The sequence below is a fragment of the Protopterus annectens genome, chromosome 9.part0, assembly GCF_019279795.1.
Source record: "Protopterus annectens isolate FY-2018-M chromosome 9.part0, PAN1.0, whole genome shotgun sequence".
NCBI lineage: Eukaryota > Metazoa > Chordata > Ceratodontiformes > Protopteridae > Protopterus > Protopterus annectens.
Genome location: NC_056743.1, coordinates 889,867,388 through 889,889,012, shown reverse-complemented (window position 1 = coordinate 889,889,012; position 21,625 = coordinate 889,867,388). Strand labels below are relative to the sequence as shown.

At 39.8% G+C, this 21,625-nt stretch overlaps 1 protein-coding gene across 2 annotated transcripts in view; it reads left to right on the top strand.

Annotated features, from left to right (window-relative positions):
* Positions 1–21,625, top strand: part of STAC3 (SH3 and cysteine rich domain 3) — a 385,666-nt gene that overhangs the window by 142,298 nt on the left and 221,743 nt on the right. The window contains exon 2 of one of the 2 annotated variants that reach the window (XM_044083623.1): positions 17,374–17,440. The exons of the other annotated variant lie outside the window; for it this stretch is intronic. Within the exon in view, the coding sequence (XP_043939558.1) occupies positions 17,375–17,440 (66 nt within the window). The 5' untranslated portion in view covers position 17,374. The remainder of the gene's footprint in view (positions 1–17,373; positions 17,441–21,625) is intronic. 2 annotated transcript variants of the gene reach the window in all.

Genomic DNA, 21,625 nt, shown 5'->3' with positions numbered 1-21,625 from the left:
AGATGCAGTGGGTGGAAGGGGGGGCAACTACAAAAAGGATCTTTCATCCTTCCAAAATACAATCTTCAAGTCTACTAAACCAATCAGTTTAAGGGGAAAATGTGAGAGTACAATGGTTATGAAGTTCAGATCCCTACAAGGAGAAGGTCTTTGTCAGAAAAATCTGAACCCCTTACTCCACATCCATTAAACCATGGATGGCTAAAAAAAACAGATAAGTATATTTAAATGGAATCACAAAGGGTAAGACAAACAGAATTAGGATACATGAGCTGAATGCTTCCTGGAGTCAGAGTGAGTTCATTAGTACACTGGAGCCATCAGAGATGTTTGTTGGCCCACTTGCACATCAGGACTGCTTCCCTGCAGCCATTGTAGGAGTTAACTCACCCCAGAGCTCATTCACATTTTGCAGTAGTGTCTATCCAATCAGATGAAAAGAGGCTCCAGCTTCAAGATGTATTCCAGAACTTGCTGAATAAATAGCATATCTATCAGCTTAGGACATTTATGTGGAGAATCTTTTATGCTGGAGTCCAAAGCCCCTGAACCAAAGCTGACGCCAGTTGCTTCTCCAGACTTCCAGTTATGTGTTCAAAATCATGAACTATTTTAGGAAATGGAGAAAGGAAAACTTGATTCAAATTTGCTTAGTAACAATCATTATATGGAATAAAGGAAGGTGAAACTAGAAGTAGGTTGAAAAGACAGACGCCTGTCTAGATTCATTGACAGCATGTGGCACAATGTAGAGCAAATGTATACAGGTATGTGAAAAGGATGGGTGGCATGATTTTGTTGTAGTGGCTTTCTCTGTCAACAGCTTACAACAGTAGTGCAATAGCCTTTTTTTGACTGTCAGTATCAATCTGTATTTTTAATTACTTTGCTTTCTTTGATTTTCATTAGGGGCCATTTTCTACTACAACAATTTAAGGAAAGTCTAAATGACAGGCCTGAATTTGTTGAAGAGTTAATTGTTCTTTTCAAATAAACAACTTTAGTTCAGTGTTAAGGTGTTTGAAACCTGACCCCTGTGATTAATAGGTTTTAATTGGGCTGACACTGTGTTACATTCACAGATTTTAATATCATAGCTAGAATTAGAGGCTTTGATTTTAATCTTCCTTCCACAGCTCACTGACCTGTGCTAACCAAACACTGTATGCAATGCAAAAATACTGTAACAAAACCCCAGAAGAAACATGCTCTTTTATAGAAAATGCAGTGTAGAAACAAATGAAAACTCAAATACTGCTAGAAAATAAGAAGAGTACGAAGAAAATATTGTCTTTCTTTCTGGTATTCAGAAGTTTGATTAAAGGGAAAGATAACTAATTTGAAAATAGATAAACTTAAGTATGATATTATTTTACATCTGAAACTAAGCTTGAAAGCCTTGCTTTGTTTAAACTCCAGGCCACACTTTATCTGAGGTATGATGCTGGCAGTCTGTGACCGATAAGGCACATTTAAATACCATTGTTTAAGAGACAGTTTTTTCTTAATGGCTCTGTAGTTTGAATCAGTGACCTAATCTAATTACTCTGCCACTCTTGGTAGCTCCTTTTTTAATTTCTCCAAATCTTTTGGGTTTCTAATACCATGATTGAAATGGACCTCATTTCTAAATCAAAGTATGATTAAAGTTCATAAAATTAGTATTGTTTCAATCTTTGATGTCAGTCAGAAATGCTCTTCGCAGCACCTGCAATGTTCCCAGTAATGACTCCTGCTGCAATTCATACTGAGTTACATGTATTGGTAACATATCTAAATACGATTGTAGATTATTTTTATAACACCCATTGCTTCTGCTACTATTGGAACTGTCTAGGTATCTTTCTTCCACATTGCTGTCGTTTCTGCCTGCAGATCCTGATATTTTATGACTTTGTATCTCTCTGTACCACTATATCCGGTTTTCTGGCATCTGTCTTTTGAACTGTTGATAATGGGTGATCTCATGTGATATAAATTTCTTTGTGGCTCATGTTTCCAATGTCTTTCAGCCACTTCAGTACCATAATGTTTGCACAATCCCCAGTGCAACAGTCTTGCCACATTATTATGCCTTTCAGTATACAGTCCTTCTGCCATTAGTATATCACAACTAGTAATGAGGTGTGCAACTGTTTCCAATTTGGTTTTACAAAACCTACATTTGTCTGTTTTGTCCACACATTCAGTAGACTTTGTAAACCAGCATGTATGTAGCCCACTATCTTGGGCCCCCAATATTAACCTTTCATCTCTTGGTTTGAATTTGCCTCTCTTTAACCATTCCTGCATTTGTTCCTGATCAACATGAGGTTCTTCGAGAAGTTTTCTATACTTGCAACTGTTTTTATGCATTTTCCACATTTCTTGCCTTCTCACCTGATCCTTCATCTTATATTTTTTCTTTTTTTTTTGTTTTATTACAACATTTTTATACTGCATACAGTGTTTTCTTGAGACTAATGAATGAGTTGGGGAAAGAAGATTAACATCAAAGAATCTAAACCTGATTAACATCAACAACTCTAATTCTAGCTGCAGTACTAAAAACTGTGAATGCAGCACAAATCATCTCAGCCCAAAATAACACCTGTAATCACAGGGGTCAGATCTCTCACATTTGAACATTGAACTAAAGTTGTTACTTTGTAAAGAACAATTAACTCAGCAACATGTTCAAGTCTATCATTCAAACATTGCTTAAAATGCTATATTTGAGATGGCCACTTATGAAAATCAAAGGAAGCAAAGTAATTAAAAATGCAGATTGATTTTGATAGTCAAAAGTAGGCAGCTACGGTACTGTTGTAAGCTGTTGAGAGAGAAAACCATAGCAAAAGATGGGGAGTTTTCTCTCTGTCCATCTAAAATTACATCAGGAAGGTGAAGACATTGATTGATAAAAGCATGTTACCCATGGTAGCCCCCATTCAGACCATTTTGTGCTATAACACTTTAGAAAATAATAACCACTTTCTTTGATATAGAAACATTGGTAATGCAGAAAAGCTCGATATGCTGAAAAACGTGTTTTTTTTTCAGTTTTGGGTGCGGTTCTCCTTTAACTCAGTGTAATGTCTTAAAAAGGAAATGGTGGAGTATTTTATATAATACAATGCAATACATTGTTAGTAGCTCTCTGACTCTGTCCTTGGAAATCGGCTAGTTACTTGTGCCAATGAAGTATAAAGCTATCTTTCACTTCCTCCATTTTTCACTAGTATTTACCCTGTGTACACCTCAATATTTTACTAATTCTTATATGAATTCACTGTATTCTTAGTCTTATAAAGAAAATCCACCAAATAGCACTTCCAGAGACTAGTACTTTAGTGTGCAATACTTTTATTTCTGCTTTCATCCAAAAAAGACTTCATCAGAATATTTCACAGTAAAATGCAATTGCATACTCGAGATGACCAATCACTGATAAAAAATACCAATTAATTAACTAATAATTCTTAAAAACTTTTGCTAAAACAATAAAACAGCAAGAAATGATTATTTGTCTATTTTCAGAAGCCCTTGGGACCTTGATATTATGTTCAATGTGTTCCAAACAGACACATGGTCTTTCTAAAAGAACGTATACTACGACTGTCAATGAACATATCTAGATTGTACACAGCTAACTTTATATAAATGCAACAGTAGTGTATATCTCCCTGTGTTCTTTACACTGTCAGGATTATAAAAAAAAAATATTTTCTATCTTAGAACAGGTCCCTATTGATCTAAGAGGGGGCAATTATAAAAATAAATTAGAACAAAGTGAGACCGTGTGGCAAATTAGACTTGGAGCTGATAAATTTCCAGGACTAAATGAAATGGTTAATATTAAATGTTTTTTAAAAGATTAAAAGTTGAAAACAGACAAATAATCATTTCTTGTTGTTTTATAATTTTAACAAAAGTTTTTAAGAATTATTAGTTTATTAATTGGCAAATTGATTTTTATCAGTGATTGGTCATCTTGAGTATAAATTGCAGTTGTTAATTTACTATGAAACATTCTGATGAAGTCCTTTTGGACAAAAGCAGAAATAAACATTTTGCATGCTAAAGTACTGGTCTCTGGAAGGGCTATTTGGTGGATTTTCTTTATTAGTTTCCTTGAGTGACTACCCTTGGTTTGGGTTGTTGTTATTTTTATTCTTACAATTTGCTTATTATAGTCCTTCATTCTTTCCATACTATATTTGTATATATTATTGTCACTCCTATTTTTGTATGCCTTGGGCCAGAATTTTTGCTGAAAAGGGTCCTTGGACCAGTCCAGCTACCTGATTAATAAACAAGCAGGTAAATAAATAAACAACACTAAAATGAAACTTTGCAATATGTACACTGTTCAGAAAGGGGTCTACTTCAGAAAGATGAAAACGCAAACTTTCGAACGATCACATGAGCGAATAATCAGAAACTCAAAATTGGTAGTTTGGGATCGCAGAACAGTGAAGATTGGAATATCTGCTCTTTCCTCACTGTAGTGCGATCTCAGAGTAGGAATATATATTTAGCGGGGTGTGTGGGGGGCACAGCCCCCCACAATACCAATTTTGAGTTTTTGATTATTTGCTAATGTGAGCGTCGAGAGTTTGCGTTTTCAGTTTTATGACATAGACCCTTCAGAAAGACATATACAGCAGAGCTGTAACTTTAAATTACAAGGTAAAATTGTAAAGAACTACAATAACTGATGAAGTAGATGTGTCAGGATATGCTAAAACGAATTACTATTTATGTTCTGCATGCAAAGTCTCTGACAGATTGATAGGCCAGTTTGCATCGTAACATCTCTTGCTGTTATATAGAAGTCTCAGCATAAAAAACTTCATACAGTTGATGTGAAGGTAGGCTGAATTTGCTGAAGTCCAGTGTAGATCGAAGCATACCTAATTTATTACATATCAAAAGAGATAAAAATAAAATGCATCTCTCTGTTCCCGCATGTGACATTCTTCACCAGCACTTAAGTAAAAAAAAAAAAAAAAAAAGACCGAGACTTTAACAGAATTCATTTTCTCAGACCACCTTTTTAGGAGAGGTTGAGACAAAGGCAGACTAGCTAGTTTCAGAATCCATCTGACCCAAGTATTGGTTCTCCATAGTATGGCAAACTGAGAGATTTAACCTTTTCCCCTGGAAGACCATGGGATATTAATCAGGACTTTTACTGGGCCAGCTGAACCAAAGACCTGTTAGTAGGACTTGATGAACTGACTAGGGAGATAAAGTAAGGTCTGGTGTTTAATTTGCCAACCTGATGCATCAGTACCTTCTTTTTATGGAAGACAGTGGCAGGCTTCACAATATTAGTGGAAATATACAGGCCCTTCACCATGGAGAAAGCAGTGCTTCTTTGGTATATGATATTCCAATGACAGTATTCAAGAGGATAGAAATTACTTATGAAAATATAGCTAGGGAGTAGGATAAAATTAAGGTGGAGTTTAAAAATAGGGTGGAAATAAAAGAAAGGGAGATATGGTTAAGAAGTAAAAAAAATTATTTACAGGGGCTGACAGAAGTTAAAGTATTACAGAACAGTGGGAATCTCACAGAACAAGAAGAGAATCGACTGCAGAATGCTAAGCAGAAAATAAGAGATTACCTTGATAATGTATATGAATTTAGAAAGGTTGCTGTTAAGCAACTGTTTTTTGATGATAACACTAAAGCACAAACACTTTTAGCACAACGACTCAGGCAACAGAAAGTAGAAATGGGCTGTCACCAAACTTAGGGAGCCTATAACAAGGAAGGTAAGACGAGATCCTATACAGGTATTAGAAATATTTTGGAAAATTCTATGAAAGTCTGTATAAAGAAATATAGAAATCAAGAAAAGATACAAATGGAAATGTGTATGGAAGAATTAAATATGCCAAAGTTAGAGGTAGATGAGGCTCAATTACTAACGGTTAGGATAGGAGTAGATGAAATAAAAATTGTGATGTATAACCATTCTGCAAGAAAGTCCCAATGAATAGATGGTATTCCTGTGAAAGTTTGGAAGCTAGGAGGGAAAAACTGATAAGGATCTCAAAGGTTTTGTTTAATAGTATTTTAAAAGGTGGAGAAGTACTAACATCCTGAAAGAAAGTACTGGTAGCTATAATACCTACAGATGGTAAAGATCCAACAAAACTAGGTTCATATAGACCCATTTCAATACTAAACCATGATTATACAGTGTTTATGTCTATAATGGCTAAAAAGATTGAAAAGGTAATGTCAAAATTGATAGATATGGATCAATGTGGTTTTTGTGGAGAGGAGGCAAACATATGATAGCATTAACAGAACACTGATGATCCAAAGAGAAACAGAATATAAGAAAATACTACTGTTGTTAGTGGGTATTGATGCAGAGAAAGCATTTGACAGAGTAAGCTGGGACTTTATGAGCAAGGCAATGGAAGCATTTGCATTTCCTGAAAAAATTATAAGGTTGATTAGTATGATATATGTGGGATCGAAGGCGAAAATTAAAGTGGGTGGGGTCCTCTCTGATAATTTCTGCTTGAGCAGAGGAACCAGGCAGGTGTGTCCTCTTTCTCCTTTTGTTATTTGCATTATATTTAGAACCACTGGGTAAGAAAATAAGGAACTCAGAAATTTAAGGGTATAATTGGTATGGTAGTCATGAAAAGCTGCTTCTTTTTACAGATGATATTATTCTATACCTGAGAAAGCCAAAACGAGACATCACAATGTTGTAGACTATTTTGAGACAGTTTCATATCTTTTCAGGATACAAAATTAATGAAGCTAAAACAAATGGCAATAGTGGTAAATTATGTACCCACATATGAATTGGTTCAGCAATATCCATATTTATGGGGACACAATAAAATGCAGTATTTAGGAGTATGGATTAAAAATGATTCTGGTGTGGCAGCTAAGGATATTTGAGAAGAGACTAAACAAAAGATAATACAAAAACTGAGAAAATGGAAAGTTAGGTATATGGTTATGGATACTAACATACAAGCAGTTAAATTGTTTTAGTCTCATTAGTCGTATAGGTCAGCCATATTTTTATCAACCAGAGGAGAAGTTGTGGATAGCAATTAATAAAGAAATGAAGGACTTTATCTGGGAGGGGAAGAAGGCAAGAATCAAGTGGGATAAGATGATTCTTCTAGTAGAACAGGGCAGATTGGGATTACCCAATTTGTAGGGGTATTTCAGAGGTACACAGTTAAGGCTCATATACTTAGCACACGCAGAAAACTATAATTCAAAGTGGAAAGGGATGATGATGATGAAACAGGGAGGAAGCTCAAGAAACAAGGAGAGACTGGGATTTTGGATGTAGGCCTTTAAGGAGAATAAAAATAATCACACAGAATAGTATATCTAGAAAGTAGCAGAAAGTATCCTAAGAACTAAGCTAACATGGGAATGGAGAAAGGAGATTCTGCCCATAGGGATGACTGCAATTAGGGAAATAGACATTAGGCAAGAGGGGGCTGGAATTTATTGGAGAAAACTGGCAAAGGAATCAAGGTATTGGGAGCAAATAACTAGAGAGGAAAAGATGATAGAATGGGAAGAATTTATTTGGACTGCAGGTTACAGATTGCCTTCTCTATCAAGGATTGATATCAGAGTATAGGCAAAAACAAAGAAATAAGGGGGTCCTAAATGAAAGACCAGCAGTGGTAGAGTTTTCAGTAGAATATCGAACAGAAGTTGCCATTAAAAAAGGAATGATTAGTAGAGCATATAAAATATTGCATGATAACTATAAGAATCAATCAGAGGAGGTTAGAAAGGATTGGGAAGAGAGACTGGATAAGCAATTCACAAAGAAACAATGGGATATACATATATGTATGTCTCCCAAATGTGCAACAAAATCTAGACGATTTAGGATCTTTGCTTGGAAATGTTTACATAGGTATTTTCATACCCCAAGTAAACTCCAGAGAATGTTTCCTCAGGTAGACAGCAAATATGGGAGGTGTGATGGGGAAGAAAGAGGGAACTGGGAACATGTTTTCTGGAAGTGTGGTGAGTTGGTAGATTTTAAGGATTCCCTGCGGGTTGCACTGTCGGAGATGCTGGATGAGCAGATTGGTGTGATGAAGGAGATGATTTTTCTGAGCTATGTTACAGAAGTGGAATTGCATAGACATGGTATGACCTTGCTGTGTCTGATTATGGTGGCTGCTGAAAAAGCAATTACTAGAAAATAGAAATCAAAATCTAAACCAACTATACTAGAAGTAGTGAATATAGTAACCGAGATAAAACAACTGGAGACGAGATCTTTAGAAATGGATAGGTTCAAACTACATAGGAAAAATGGGAATTGTGGGAACAATACATACAAGAGAGGAATGAGGTTTAAAAGAAGTCGGGACTTAAATGAGTTATGTAATGTTTGACTGAAAATGACTGGGTAGTTTATAAGTGATGTACAATGTCTGGAATTGGGAGTGTGTTAGTATAGTTTGTGATGTAAAATGCTTGCAGCTAGGATTGTGTCAGTGTGGTTTGTCTTCATTTATATAAATGTATGATTGCCTATGTCATAAGTGATGGTTTAATAAATATATTTCTTGTTTTAGAAAAGGGCAGGAATCAAATAATTTATTTTATGTTGCTTAGGTTATATGATATATGGCGATATATGTAAAATATAATGTAAACGTGAGCATATTAATACAGTTTGATTTTATTTAAATGTAAATTTGCCTATGTCACAAGTGATAATTCAAGAAAGGTGTTTAAAAGAAAGAAGTTCCAATGGCAGCTTCATCCTGAAAGTGGGGATCTAAAATTTCATGGGACAATATTTCATGGAATGTGCAGATTCATGTAAAGCGGAGTTGAACAACAATTTTTTTTACCCCTTCAAAATGAACTTGGGAGCCATTTAAGCAAACGTATGTGGGATTAGAGGTAGTACAGGAGAAGGATGTTTTCCCCATCTGTTTCCAGAGAAATAACTTTAGGGTCCATAGAGTATGGAATGACAAATGAATCAGAGAAAAATGGAGACAATCTTCTCCATCTTCCTCATCCTCTATTCCCAAACTTGTAACTGTCTTGCATCCTAGGATGGAGAGAAGAAATAACCATTACATGAATGGATGATACCAGGACCGAGGCTAGATCTATATACTCTCTGTGAAAGTGTATTTTTCTTGGCCAGCAATCGGTTAAGAGAAGCCAGTGATTGGCCAAAAGCTCACATCAAGGAAGTCTGACCTATCAGCTGAACTGAACTCTTGTGCTCCTTGTCACTCATCCTCCGCTACATGCTTAATAGGTTCTTAAAAGCAAAAGGCTAAAGGTAGTGCAGACAAATCAGAGACTGAAGAGCAGAAGTAACAGGCCCTGTGGACACTGATACAATTTTCATCAGTGAGCAGCTATCCTTCTGAATTTTAAGGTCAGAATTTGGACCCACGGGTTTGGACTGGGTATTGATAGACTGTTTACCTATTTGTGGAACCTCAAGGGGCTCTGACAAGGAAGGAGAGATGACAGCCGACACTCAGGTTTTGCTCTTATGGGCAGATGCTAAGGAAGAGCCCCTCCTTGCAGAAATTTGACAGTGAGGGTTTGGATGCTAGCCTCTTGCTGAACAACAGTGAGATAGACAAGAGACCAATGCCCACCATATTCACAGTTGGACTATGAAGTAGAGCCAGACCTGCCATGCTTAAATGTTGTTTCTGGGTTCATTACCTTGTTCCTCTCCTGCTCCTGCTAGGGATCTTTTAAGGATCTTCTGGGTGGTCCATCTGCTGGACCGACTTGCCAGCATCTGGGACTGGGTATTGGTTTAGATACCAGTATACTACCTCCAGCATTACTGTGTTACAGGGTTAAAGCCATGGCATTAGCAATGACTCTGGATGTCTTGCTGTAATCTCAGGTAAAACAAATAGTGATTGTGATAGTCTTGTCTCATGACCCACTTATGAACACTTAGATAGCAACATTAAAGTTAGAAACTTTACAAGTGGCAAACACAGAGCTGCATGAAACTGCAAAGAATTAGAGGCAATTGATATGCATGTGCTCTTTCATGCTTAGGTTATGGGGCATGCCACAGAAACTGTGAGGACTTGAGATATTAGAAGAGCTATAGGAAAGGATATAAGATGGATGTACCATGTTGAGAGATGCCCTTCAAACTAAGATCCGATGGATTTTGTCAACCAGGTCCCTGACATTACCAAAAACACAATGTATCATATAATTCCATGGTTACCTCTCATTATTCATCTGACATTCTCCAATTCTGTTTTTACTCTTGTATGAAGGAGAACTTGAGTGACTTAGTAAAAACTGAATCCACAACTAAAGTATATTGTTTTTATGATAAAACCCAGCGTTGTTCAGCCTTTCTATCTGATTGCCCCTACACATTCCCTCACCTACACTCAATGCCTTCCTCGACTAGTACTGCAAAACTCAACAACTGTAACAACAAAAGGCATTTTCAGTACTGGCTTTACCATGTACTTCTGTGCAGAGTAGATGAGAAAGGTGAAAGCACCAAACACATTTTCTAAGAAATGACACTGCCAGGTGTGTGTGTGTGTGTGTGTGTGTGTGTGTGTGTGTGTGTGTGTGTGTGTGTGTGTGTGTGTGTGTGTGTGTGGTAAATGTTTAATACGTTTCAGATGTTCTTCATCTCACATTGCTGCAGTCCTTACATATGGGTAGTCCGCTGTCCTCGGTCGGCCCGAATATCAAAGTATTAGGCTGACGTCGGTCAAGGCACTTAAGACTGACATCAGGACGTCAGGGTACAAATGCGCATGACCGACATCATATCCTCAGTCTTTTTTGCCGCATGGTCCGATGCAGAAGCAGCGTTGCAAGTGCCGTTCGGCGTTCTGAAATTTTTCGAGTTCGGAGTTTCAGACCGAATCAAAGTTGGCTAAGTACCCCGTTGGGGAATATTTTAGTTTTTTCTTGCCTCAGTGGTTTACCGGATGTCAGAAAAAGTGAATAACTGTATTTCTTGTGGGAAACAGATACCGCATAGGGATTATCATTCTTTGTGTGTTCCTTGTTTGGGGCCTGAGCATGACGTTGTTGGGTGTCGCTTTTGTGCTAGGTTCAATAAACGCACTATTAAGCGAAGGTTAGATTGTGCTAGGCTGGTCTTCGGGAAGCGGTGCAATTATAATATGCCGTCGTATTCTCCGGCGCCCGCTTCTTCGAAAAAGCGCAAAGACAAAGCAGTTAAACCCAGGCAAGATGAGTCGTCCGTTCCGGACGCCGGTTATTTAGAGGCGTCAGTGGAACCAGTGGTTCCGACGGAGGCTTCTCTGGAGTCCCAGGGGGAGACTTTGATATTGCAGGATGTGGCCTCTCAGGAGGCAGGTCAGGCTGAAGGGGCTTCTCAAGTTACTGTACTCCCCTCCCTTCCTAGGGTGGTTAGGCCCTCTCCTTCTGTTTCCAAGGCTTCTCCCAGAGGCAGGCCAGGTTTAGCTTCTGTTGGTGTCACTCCTAGTTCAGCAGGGTCTGTGCCCAAGAAGCACATGCTTAAAATGGCAGAAGATTTGATTACTTTGATTAGAGGTTCTTTGCCCCCTCCTGATCAGAGGCCTAGGGTGGAGCCAGAGTTGGGGAGTTTTGAGCAGGCTTCGGATGTTTCAGAGTCTTCGGCTGAAGACTTGCAGGAGTACTCTCCTTATTCTGATTCTGATGCAGATGATTTGACTCCTTCTGCTTCTCCTCCAGAGGATTTTTCTTTTTCAGAGACTCTTCATTCCATGAGGGAACATTTTAAGTGGGAAGGTCAGGACTTCTCTGATTCCAGGAAAAGGCTTAGGGAATTTTTGCTTTTGCCCCAGCATAGGCCCTTGGCTATACCCCTGTTCTGGATGTTGTGGAAGATGTGTTTGCAGAGGCTTCACTTAATCCTGATTCTTTGCCTCCTGCTCCTGTTAAACCGGATAGGTATTACAGGGTGCCTGAGGCTCATAAATATCTTTATAAGAGTCCTAGGGCGGACCCAGAAACTGTTAGTCAGGGACCTAAGGGTGTCAAGGCCTCTGTTGTAAAAAATCCGGTTCCTCCAGATAAAGAGGCCAGAGCTTTGGATAGATGGGGAAAGAAAGTCTATACATCTTCTACCTTAGCTATGAGGGCTTTGAATTGCCAGTTTCACATGTTGAAATATCAAAACTATCTTCTTTCTCAATTGAAGTCTAAGGTGGATGCTCTGGCGGAAGGTATTGAGTGTAAAGAGTTACAAGATTTGGTGCATGTCTCTGAACAGGTGGGTAAGCATTCTTTACAATGTGGTTTTGATGCTGTACAGGCCTCGTCTAGGGTGGCTGCCACTGGTTCAGTTCTTCGCAGGCACGCCTGGCTGAGGGATCAGAATTTATCTGACCATGTTAAGACAAGGATTTTGGATGCTCCTTTACAGTCTGATGTGTTGTTTGGTTCACCTGTGGAGTCAGTCTTGAAGAAAATGGAAGACAAGGCTAAGTCTATGCAGGCTGTTAAAGATTTTTTGCAAGTTCAGCCTCCGAAGTTTAGTAGGAATTGGCCTGCTAAGGGGTGGACGTATCCTTCTTATGATTCTCAGTCTAGGGGTTGATCTAGACGTGGTAGGGGCAGAGCTCAGAGTTCTTTCAGACCTAGAACAGGGAGTTCACCTGCACAATCTTCGGGTGAGGGCAGGGGCCAGTCCTTTCGTAAACAGGCCCAAAGACCTACCTTTTCAGCTGCCAGATCCTTCTTGCCTGGCAGCACCTTTGGGAGGAAGGTTGGCACTCTTCAAGGAAAATTGGAATTTGATTACCCAAGACAGATGGGTATTGGATATCATACACCAAGGTTACAAGTTTTATTTCCATACCTTGCCTCCTTTCAAAGGCATGCCGGACGTTCCTCCTCAGCAAAGACTAGAGGCTCACAAACAAATTTCTCTGCTACTTCAAATAGGGGCCATACAACCGGTCCCTCTGCCAGAAGTGGGCCTAGGATTTTATTCTCACCTGTTCCTAGTACCAAAGAAAGGGAACACGTGGAGACCAATTTTGGATTTATCTATCCTCAACACATATCTGGACATTCCCAAGTTCAAAATGTTGACGTTACAACAGCTTTTACCTCTGCTGGGCAAAGATCACTGGATGGTGACTCTGGATCTCAAGGAGGCTTACCTTCATGTTCCTATCAGGCTCAGTTGCAGGAAGTATCTGCGTTTTCGGGCTGGGACTTCTCATTATCAGTTCTCTGCATTGCCCTTTGGCTTATCTACTGCGCCCAGAGTGTTCACAAATGTTCTGGCTCCAGTGATAGCTTTCTTCAGGCTAAGAGGAATACAAATCTATCCTTATTTGGATGATTGCCTGATTCTGGCCCAAGGAAAGGACGAACTTCTTCATCATTTACAGTATGTGATAGCAGTGTTAAGATGCCTGGGGTATTCTGTGAACGAAATAAAGTCCAGTCTAGTACCCTCTCAGGACATGTGCTTTCTGGGTGTGAGACTGAATACAGCATCCCAGATGGCCTTTTTGACCCCGGACAAACAAAAGAATCTTTCTCTTTACTTCCATCAATTGTCTCGTCAGTCCAGGCTGACTGCAAGGACAGTCCTTCAAGCCTTGGGGTTCATGGCATCTTGTATTCTGGTACTTCCCAATGCCAAACTGCATATGAGGAAGCTACAATGGTATCTCAAAAATGTATGGACACAGCACTGCCAAGATATGGACACTGTCATTCAGATAATACCTTGCATTCAAAAGGAATTTTTGTGGTGGGCTCAGGAATGTCACCTAAACAAGGGACTCTCTGTGACCCGGCCAGAGGCGAGTCAGATTCTAACGACAGATGCCTCAGACAAAGCTTGGGGAGCTCATCTGAATGGAAAATGGGTACAAGACACGTGGCCTGCCAGACTTCAACATTTACATATCAACTTGAAGGAGATGTTAGCAGTCCAGTTTGCATTAATAGCTTTCAAGGATTTACTTCTTCCAGGGCAGGTGTTGGTTCTAACAGACAACACAACTGTCATGTGGTACATCAACAAGCAAGGGGGAACGCATTCTTATCCTCTATGCAGACAAGCAATGATTTTGTGGGAGACTGCTCTCAGTTTACAGCTAACTATTCAGGCAAGGTTTCTGCCAGGAGCACAGAACTCCTTAGCAGATGTGTTGAGCAGACAAATTATGGATCCCCACGAGTGGAAATTGGATCCTCATGTATTTCAGAAATTGACAGTGTTATGGGGAACTCCAGACATAGATCTGTTCGCTTCTCCACTAAACTACCAGCTGACAAAGTTTTGCACAAAAAGGTTTCATCCCACAGCTTGGAAAGTGGATGCTCTTTCATTCAATTGGAGCAATCTTCATGTGTATGCCTTTCCACCTCTGCCTCTCCTCCCAAAGGTACTCCTGAAGGTCAGACAGGACAAGCCAAACATGATTTTAATAGCTCCAGATTGGCCTCGACAGCACTGGTACCCATTACTGAGAAGTCTGGTACGGGAGCCTCCTTGGCCTTTGCCTTCGATTCCTCACCTGCTGTCTCAGGAGAACAGTCATTTACTCAATGTCAAACTTCACTCTCTACATCTAACAGCCTGGCATATTCTGTTTTAAATCCTGGAGGGTCTCAGCTTCCACAGCAAGTTTTGAATGTTATTTTGGAGGCCAGAAGGCCTAGTACAAGGAAAGTGTACGCAGATAAATGGAGGAGATTTTTATTTTGGAGTACAGCAAAGGACTTTGATGTTTCTAAGCCTAATTTAAGTGTGGCTCTTCAATACCTTACTGAGTTACTGGACAAAGGTTTGTCCTTCTCCTCTATTAAGGTTCATGCTGCAGCAATTTCTGCTCACTATGACTGTGACCCACCATTGTTTTCTCATCCTTTGTTTAAGCAATTCCTTAGAGGGGCAAAGAATATAAGACCCCCACGTAGAGCTCCTACTCCTGCTTGGGATCTCAATTTTGTGTTGGAGAAACTCACTCTACAACCTTTTGAGCCTGCAGCTACTGCCGAGTTGAAATATTTATCATGGAAGACTGCTTTTTTGTTGGCCATTACCTCTGCGAGAAGGGTTTCTGAATTACAGGCCCTTATGGCGGTTGAGCCTTTCTTAATTTTCCATAAGGATAGGGTATCTTTATGCACTAATCCTTCCTTTATGCCTAAAGTGGTTTCTAGTGTGGCTTTAAACCAAGCTATTCATTTGCCTACTTTTTATGCAAACCCCCAAAATAAAGGGGAAAAGATTTTACACACTTTGGATATACACAGGCAGTTACGATATTATTTGAACAGAACTAAAGGGTTCAGGCAGTCTCAGCAGTTGTTTGTTTCATTTGCTTTGGGTTCTCAGGGCAAACCTGTTTCAAAACAAACTATTTCTAAGTGGATTGGTTTTTCTATTGCTTTCTGTTATTCCCATCATGGTAAGGAGATTCCAGCTGGGATTAGGCCTCATTCCACTAGGGCTACTGCCACTTCTACAGCTTTTTTAAGGGGGGTGGCTACTAAAGATATTTTGGAGGCAGCTACTTGGAGTTCAGTGCATACTTTCTCTAAGCATTACCACCTTCCACTTTACTCTAAATCTAGGGCTGGTTTTGCCACTGCAGTTTTACAGGGCATTTTGGCAGCTCCTAATGCTTTATAATTTTGCCATCCTCCCTTACCTCTGCTTTGGGATTCTACCCATATGTAAGGACTGCAGCAATGTGAGATGAAGAACATAGTACAGTTTTGTACCTACCATAAATGTAGATGTTCGAAGATCCACATTGCTGCAGTCCAATTTACCCTCCCTCCTTCCCCTCTGTAGTTAGAGGCGGTTGTGTGGTTTGGGTTGTGAATATTGTGGATATTGTATATATTGTACATATGATTAGTGCAGGGGTGGTTGGTTGTTTTTTTGCTGTCTTTTGGTTTTGGCCTTTCTTTTTAGGGTCTTCTGACATCTGGGGCAAGAAAAGACTGAGGATATGACGTCGGTCATGCGCATTTGTACCCTGACGTCCTGATGTCAGTCTTAAGCGCCTTGACCGACGTCAGCCTAATACTTTGATATTCGGGCCGACCGAGGACAGCGGACTACCCATATGTAAGGACTGCAGCAATGTGGATCTTCGAACATCTACATTTATGGTAGGTACAAAACTGTACTTTTTTATGATTGTCATAATGTAGTGAAATTGAGAAAATTACTGACCTGACAAATTTCCCAATACATGCCTTAATACCCACCAAACACCAAAGAGAACTGTAGTGAGAAACACTTACCTAATCACAGGTCTATGAGTTCAGTTTTAAATCTGAATTGTGCAGACTCATGTTATTTCTCAGGTACTGCATACTTTGTAAGCTAGGACAATTTCCGATCAGCTGTTTAGAATATACTGAGTGTTGCTTTGGCATATGGTTCAAAGACTATAGTAAGCCTTTGCATGACACTTTTCAGATCACAGTAGTGACTGAAGAAAAATCAGTTATATAATTTAGTAGACACTGCATCTAAGTTCTGAGAGTAACAATCTTTAGTTTGAATATTTCCATGTATGTTTTTCTTTTCAGGGTACTTCTTTAAATGTTAAGTATAATGCAGTATGCTCTACTGAGAAGTGAACCTATATACTGGTATTTACTGTTTCTGGTTTTACATTAAATCTTGGATTTTATATAATACGAATTGCAGACATTGTTTTTTTTTGACAAGAACTGGTTTGGTATCATCGGCATCTCAAGACCGCATAGCGTTTGGCATGGTATCAAAAGTTTTCATTAGTTCTGTTGTTTTTGACGAACGCCAAACAGTTTACTTTTTAGTTGTAGATACAGTTATAACATTTTAAGAGGCATAGTCAACTGACTTGGGCAGGTGACAATGCCATTTCCATAAAAATGGAAAATTGTGAGGTAACGTAATACTCCTCAAAATGAAGACCATAGTCAGATTTGCCATGCCTATACTGAAGTATGGAAGTGTGAGACCTGTTCTAGTATTTTCTTTTTTTTGGTGGTAACTCTCATTCTTTGGACTTTAGTCCTATTATATTACACTACTGCTACTATATACCAAGTGTGATCTGCTTCTGACAGTTATGTCAGAAACAGAAAAAGAATAATGCATAATGCAATACATGTGAATAAGACACTACTGTGTACCAATAGATCTGAAATGATTATCATAACAGCAAGAACACTACTGAAAACTGAACATATTATGTGTGTTGAGCCCTGACACTGCTCTTCTAAGATCAGCTGCTTTAATTTTATTAATAACAGCATTTTCTTTCTTTTTGAAGTTCTACACTAGAGGTTTGACATGATAGATTAAATGTAAGTTATTCATCATTTCTGCTTTTAATGTATTGATTACAGAATGACAGAAAAAGAGATTCTCGACACGTCTGCACCCCCTGGCTCAGGAGAGCCCCACAAAAGTCCAGTAAGTTCAGACTTCCACTATTTAATCAATTAACTGCAAGAGGTCAAACAGGAATGTATATTTTTTTCAGTTGGATACTGTGTTTTCCCCCTCTCATTAGCATGTAGAATTATAATTTGATTTTATTTGAAGAATAAAAAATCTCTCATATTTAAAGAAAGAACTTAGACTAGGCAAAACTATTTTACCTAGAAAATGTTGAAATAATGGCACAGTTGTTGAATAAAAAAATAAGCTGTCCTTATATTCTTTTTGTTAGCTCAGCTGTATAGAATGTAGGCATTATACATGTATTGTGTAGTAGTAACACCTGTGTGAAGCACTTTTCAGTCACAATTTTGGATGAAGGAGAACTTGTGTGACTTAGTAAAAACTGAATCCACAGCTGTAGTATATTGTTTTTATGATAAAACCCAGCGTTGTTTAGCCTTTCTATCTGACTGCCCCTACACATTCCCTCACCTCCGCTCAACTCCTTACTTGACTTGTACTGCAAAACTCAACAACTGTAACAACAAAAGGCATTTTCAGTACTGGCTTTACTGGCTTTACTATGCACTTCTGTGCAGAGTGGATGAGAAAGGTGAAAGCAACAAACACATTTTATAATGTCAAGTGTGTGTGTGTGTGTGTGTGTGTGTGTGTGTGTGTGTGTGTGTGTGTGTGTGTGTGTGTGTGTGGGGGGGTAAATGTTTAATACTTTTCAGTTTTTGTGATTGTCATAATGTAGTGAAATTGAGCAGATTATTGACCTGACAAATTTCCCAATACATGCCCTAATACCCACCAAACACCAAAAAGAACTGTACAGCACATAGTGAGAAACACTTACCTAATCACAGGACCATGAGTTCAGTTTTAAATCTGAATTGTGCAGACTCATGTTATTTCTCAGGTACTGCATACTTTGTAAGCTAGGACAATTTCAGATCAGCTGTTTAGAATATACTAAGTGTTGCTTTGGCATATGGTTCAAAGACTATAATAAGCCTTTGGATGACACTTTTCAGATCACAGTAGTGACTGAAGAAAAATAAATTATATAATTTAGTAGACAGTGCATCTAAGTTCTGAGAGTAACAATCCTTAGCTTGAATATTTCCATGTATGTTTTTCTTTCCCAGGTACTTCTTTAAATGTTAAGTATATTGCAGTATGCTCTACTGAGAAGTGAAGCTATATACTGGTACTTTACTGTTTAGTTAGAGGTTCAGATAACTAGTTGTAGACACAGTTATAACATTTTGAAAAGCATAGTTAACTGACTTGGACAGGTAACAGTCCCATTTCCATAAAAATGGAAAATTGTGAGGTAACGTAATACTCTTCAAAATGAAGACCATATTCAGATTTGCAATGCCAATATGAAGAAGTATGGAAGCCTGAGACCTATTACACTATATTGTAGGGGGTGGCTAGATTCACCTAGCTAAGCAGCCTTGAGTTGCCATCACCACTATCCCAAATCAAGGCACTAACACTCTATAAAGCTGAAATTGTTTTTTTACATTTTAGTCACTGTTGATGTGACACCCCAATCCCATGTACAAAATGGGGAAAAAAGGAGGTTGACGTTGATGCCAATTTTATTTGCTTATGTACCTGCTGAATATCAAGCCTCCTCCAATATGTCATTCCATCTGGTAAGTACTGTCAGTATGTGAGAGAGAGCTGACCAGAGAGGCCATAATCCTGGCAGCCATGGGGGTATTTTGTGCACTCAGAAGCATCATAGTAGTGAGGGTGTTTCTTTTAGGTCTTGACACTATCCTTGGTGGCAGGCATGGGCACCAACATCATTATGTGGTCACCTGTGCCCTCACCTTGTTTGTCTTTGCTTCTACCAACTAGCTACAAAGGCTATGATCACTGGCTTGGGAGATCCAAGCCCATGTCCCCATTTCTTGTCATTTGAGTGCCATGCAGGCTTCAGTTTGCACCGCTGTAATAGGATAATCAGAATCACCATTCCCACACCAAGGGTGAATGAGCCAGCAATAGCAACTCGCTCCAAACTGCCCTTGCCTGGCCATAAATTAAACTCAGGTTATCTGGGGTAGTCTGAGCTTTATCCTTCTGCATCATAGAGTTCAGCAAATGACAATTCATTCACAAACAGTCTTGCAAAGACCTTCTTATAGGTTCATAGGTAAATACTAGGCTAACTGCCCTTGCGGGCCACTTTAAGCATAGTCATTTTCCCTTTAGGTGCTCAAATTATCCGATTCTATTTGGTGTTAGATTAGTCTTACCAATCCCATGGTCAATAATTATATATTACCCCTAATGAGAATAACTGGGATCATAGCATAGATAATTTGAGGGGACCCATGCATGGTATAAAGCATTTAGGAGCTGCCTCTGTTCATTAGTAGTACAAGGAAAAGTTCTAGGGTACATTTTCTGTTTCCCATGCTTAGATCCAAGTTGCACTTGAATATGGACAGGGATAAACTTTGTTCTTTGTGGATGGGAAGTCCGTTTCAGAGAAGCGGTATCCTTTGCAAGATACACCTGTCCCTCCAAACCATTCTGTTGATGTTGAAGAAGAGATTTATATCCCTAGACTAAGTATTTCTGATGCCATTTGACTTGCTGATGTGAAGTAAATCCATCACTATTGGGACAGAGGATGCCTCGTATGCTAGATACAGGCTGCCTCTTAGCAGTATATAATAAACTGAATATGGTGATAGGTCTTTGACTTAGTACATGCATGACATAATGTTTAAGTCTTGCATCTTTTTAGTGTAGCATCTCTTTGAGTGTTCCAGTTGTTGCATGTGCCTGGACAGATACATGCCAAAGGGGGCATTATATTCAATGATTGGCCTAATGAGGGCTGAATAAAGGGGACAATAACATCTCTAGATTTAGATACAAGCACATTGTTTATAAGCTGTGCAATAGAAGGACAGTGGACACATGTTGGTCTAAAATTAGGTCACTTACCACATAAAGATTCCAAATCCCAAACAGCTGCATCAACTCTTAGGGGTGTATTGTTAATATAGTATTATCCCAGCATAGATGGATGTCCAAAGGATACAATAATGCATTGTTTTGGAATTTAGTTTTAGTCCATGATTTTGGCTCCAGTTATTAGTTTGGGACAAACCTTCCTGCAGGATGGCTAAGTCAAGGTGACGATTTTGTTACAGGACCTAAACTGGGACACTTGAGGGCCGCCCCGGGAAGCCAGGTCTACAATCCCATTCTCCCAGCCCCCATGGGAGTGGAGATAAGGCAGCCATGTCATCTTGCACTGGGGCAGGCAGGTTGGTCTCCCATCCTTCACCAGGCACTGTTGGGATGCCACTCTGTGAAAAGCACCACCCAGGAGGCAAGAGGCCACATGCCATGAGGCTTGAAGTGATGCACATTCATTGGCACCTGGCACCGTGGGGGTGAGAGACTGAGGTGTGCCGCAAAAAGTGCAGAGATGGGGGGACCCAGGGTCATCTCCCCTGTGAGTTTGAAAGCCCTAGGTGCAAGGCAAAGTGGAGAACCAGTGTCATGGAAGTCTGGATGAGGGACTGTTTGAGGCTTTGTGATCTGACAGAGTTCCATGAGGCTGGGAAGATCCCCTGAGATGCTCCAAGAGCACACATGACACTGTATGATTTGGCAGCAGTTAGTAGATATGTAATCCTGGAAAAGAGCTCTCACTCCTGGGTAGAAGTGGAACTCCAGTGGGGGTCAGTCCCGATGGAAGTCTGGAAGGGAGAGAGAAATGGAAAGTGACTGGTACAGGACAGCTGTCTCCTGGGTGAGGGGGTACTGATCATGCCCCCTCTGGGATGGAAGTCTGGAAGGGAGATAGAGAAAGATAGTGGCAGGGCTGGGCAAGCTCCTGCCTGGGTGAAGGGGGTCAGGCAGAGCTCCACATCAACAGGAGTCATTAAGAGAGCACTAGAGCGGACAGCAGTGGGGCCTGGAGAGCTCCTTCCTGGGTGAGCGGGGTCAGGTAAAGCCCCCCCATGATGGAAGTCCTTAAGGGAGCAACAGGCAGATAGTGGTGGGGCCTGGAGAGCTCCTGCCTGGGTGAGTAGGGTCAGGCAGACCTCCACATGCTGGAAGTCCTTGAGGAAGCTCCAGCATGGATGGCAGAGGGGCCTGGAGAGCTCCTGCCGGGGCAAAGGCATCCAATTTCACCCTATGACCAACAGCATCCTTGAAAAATCT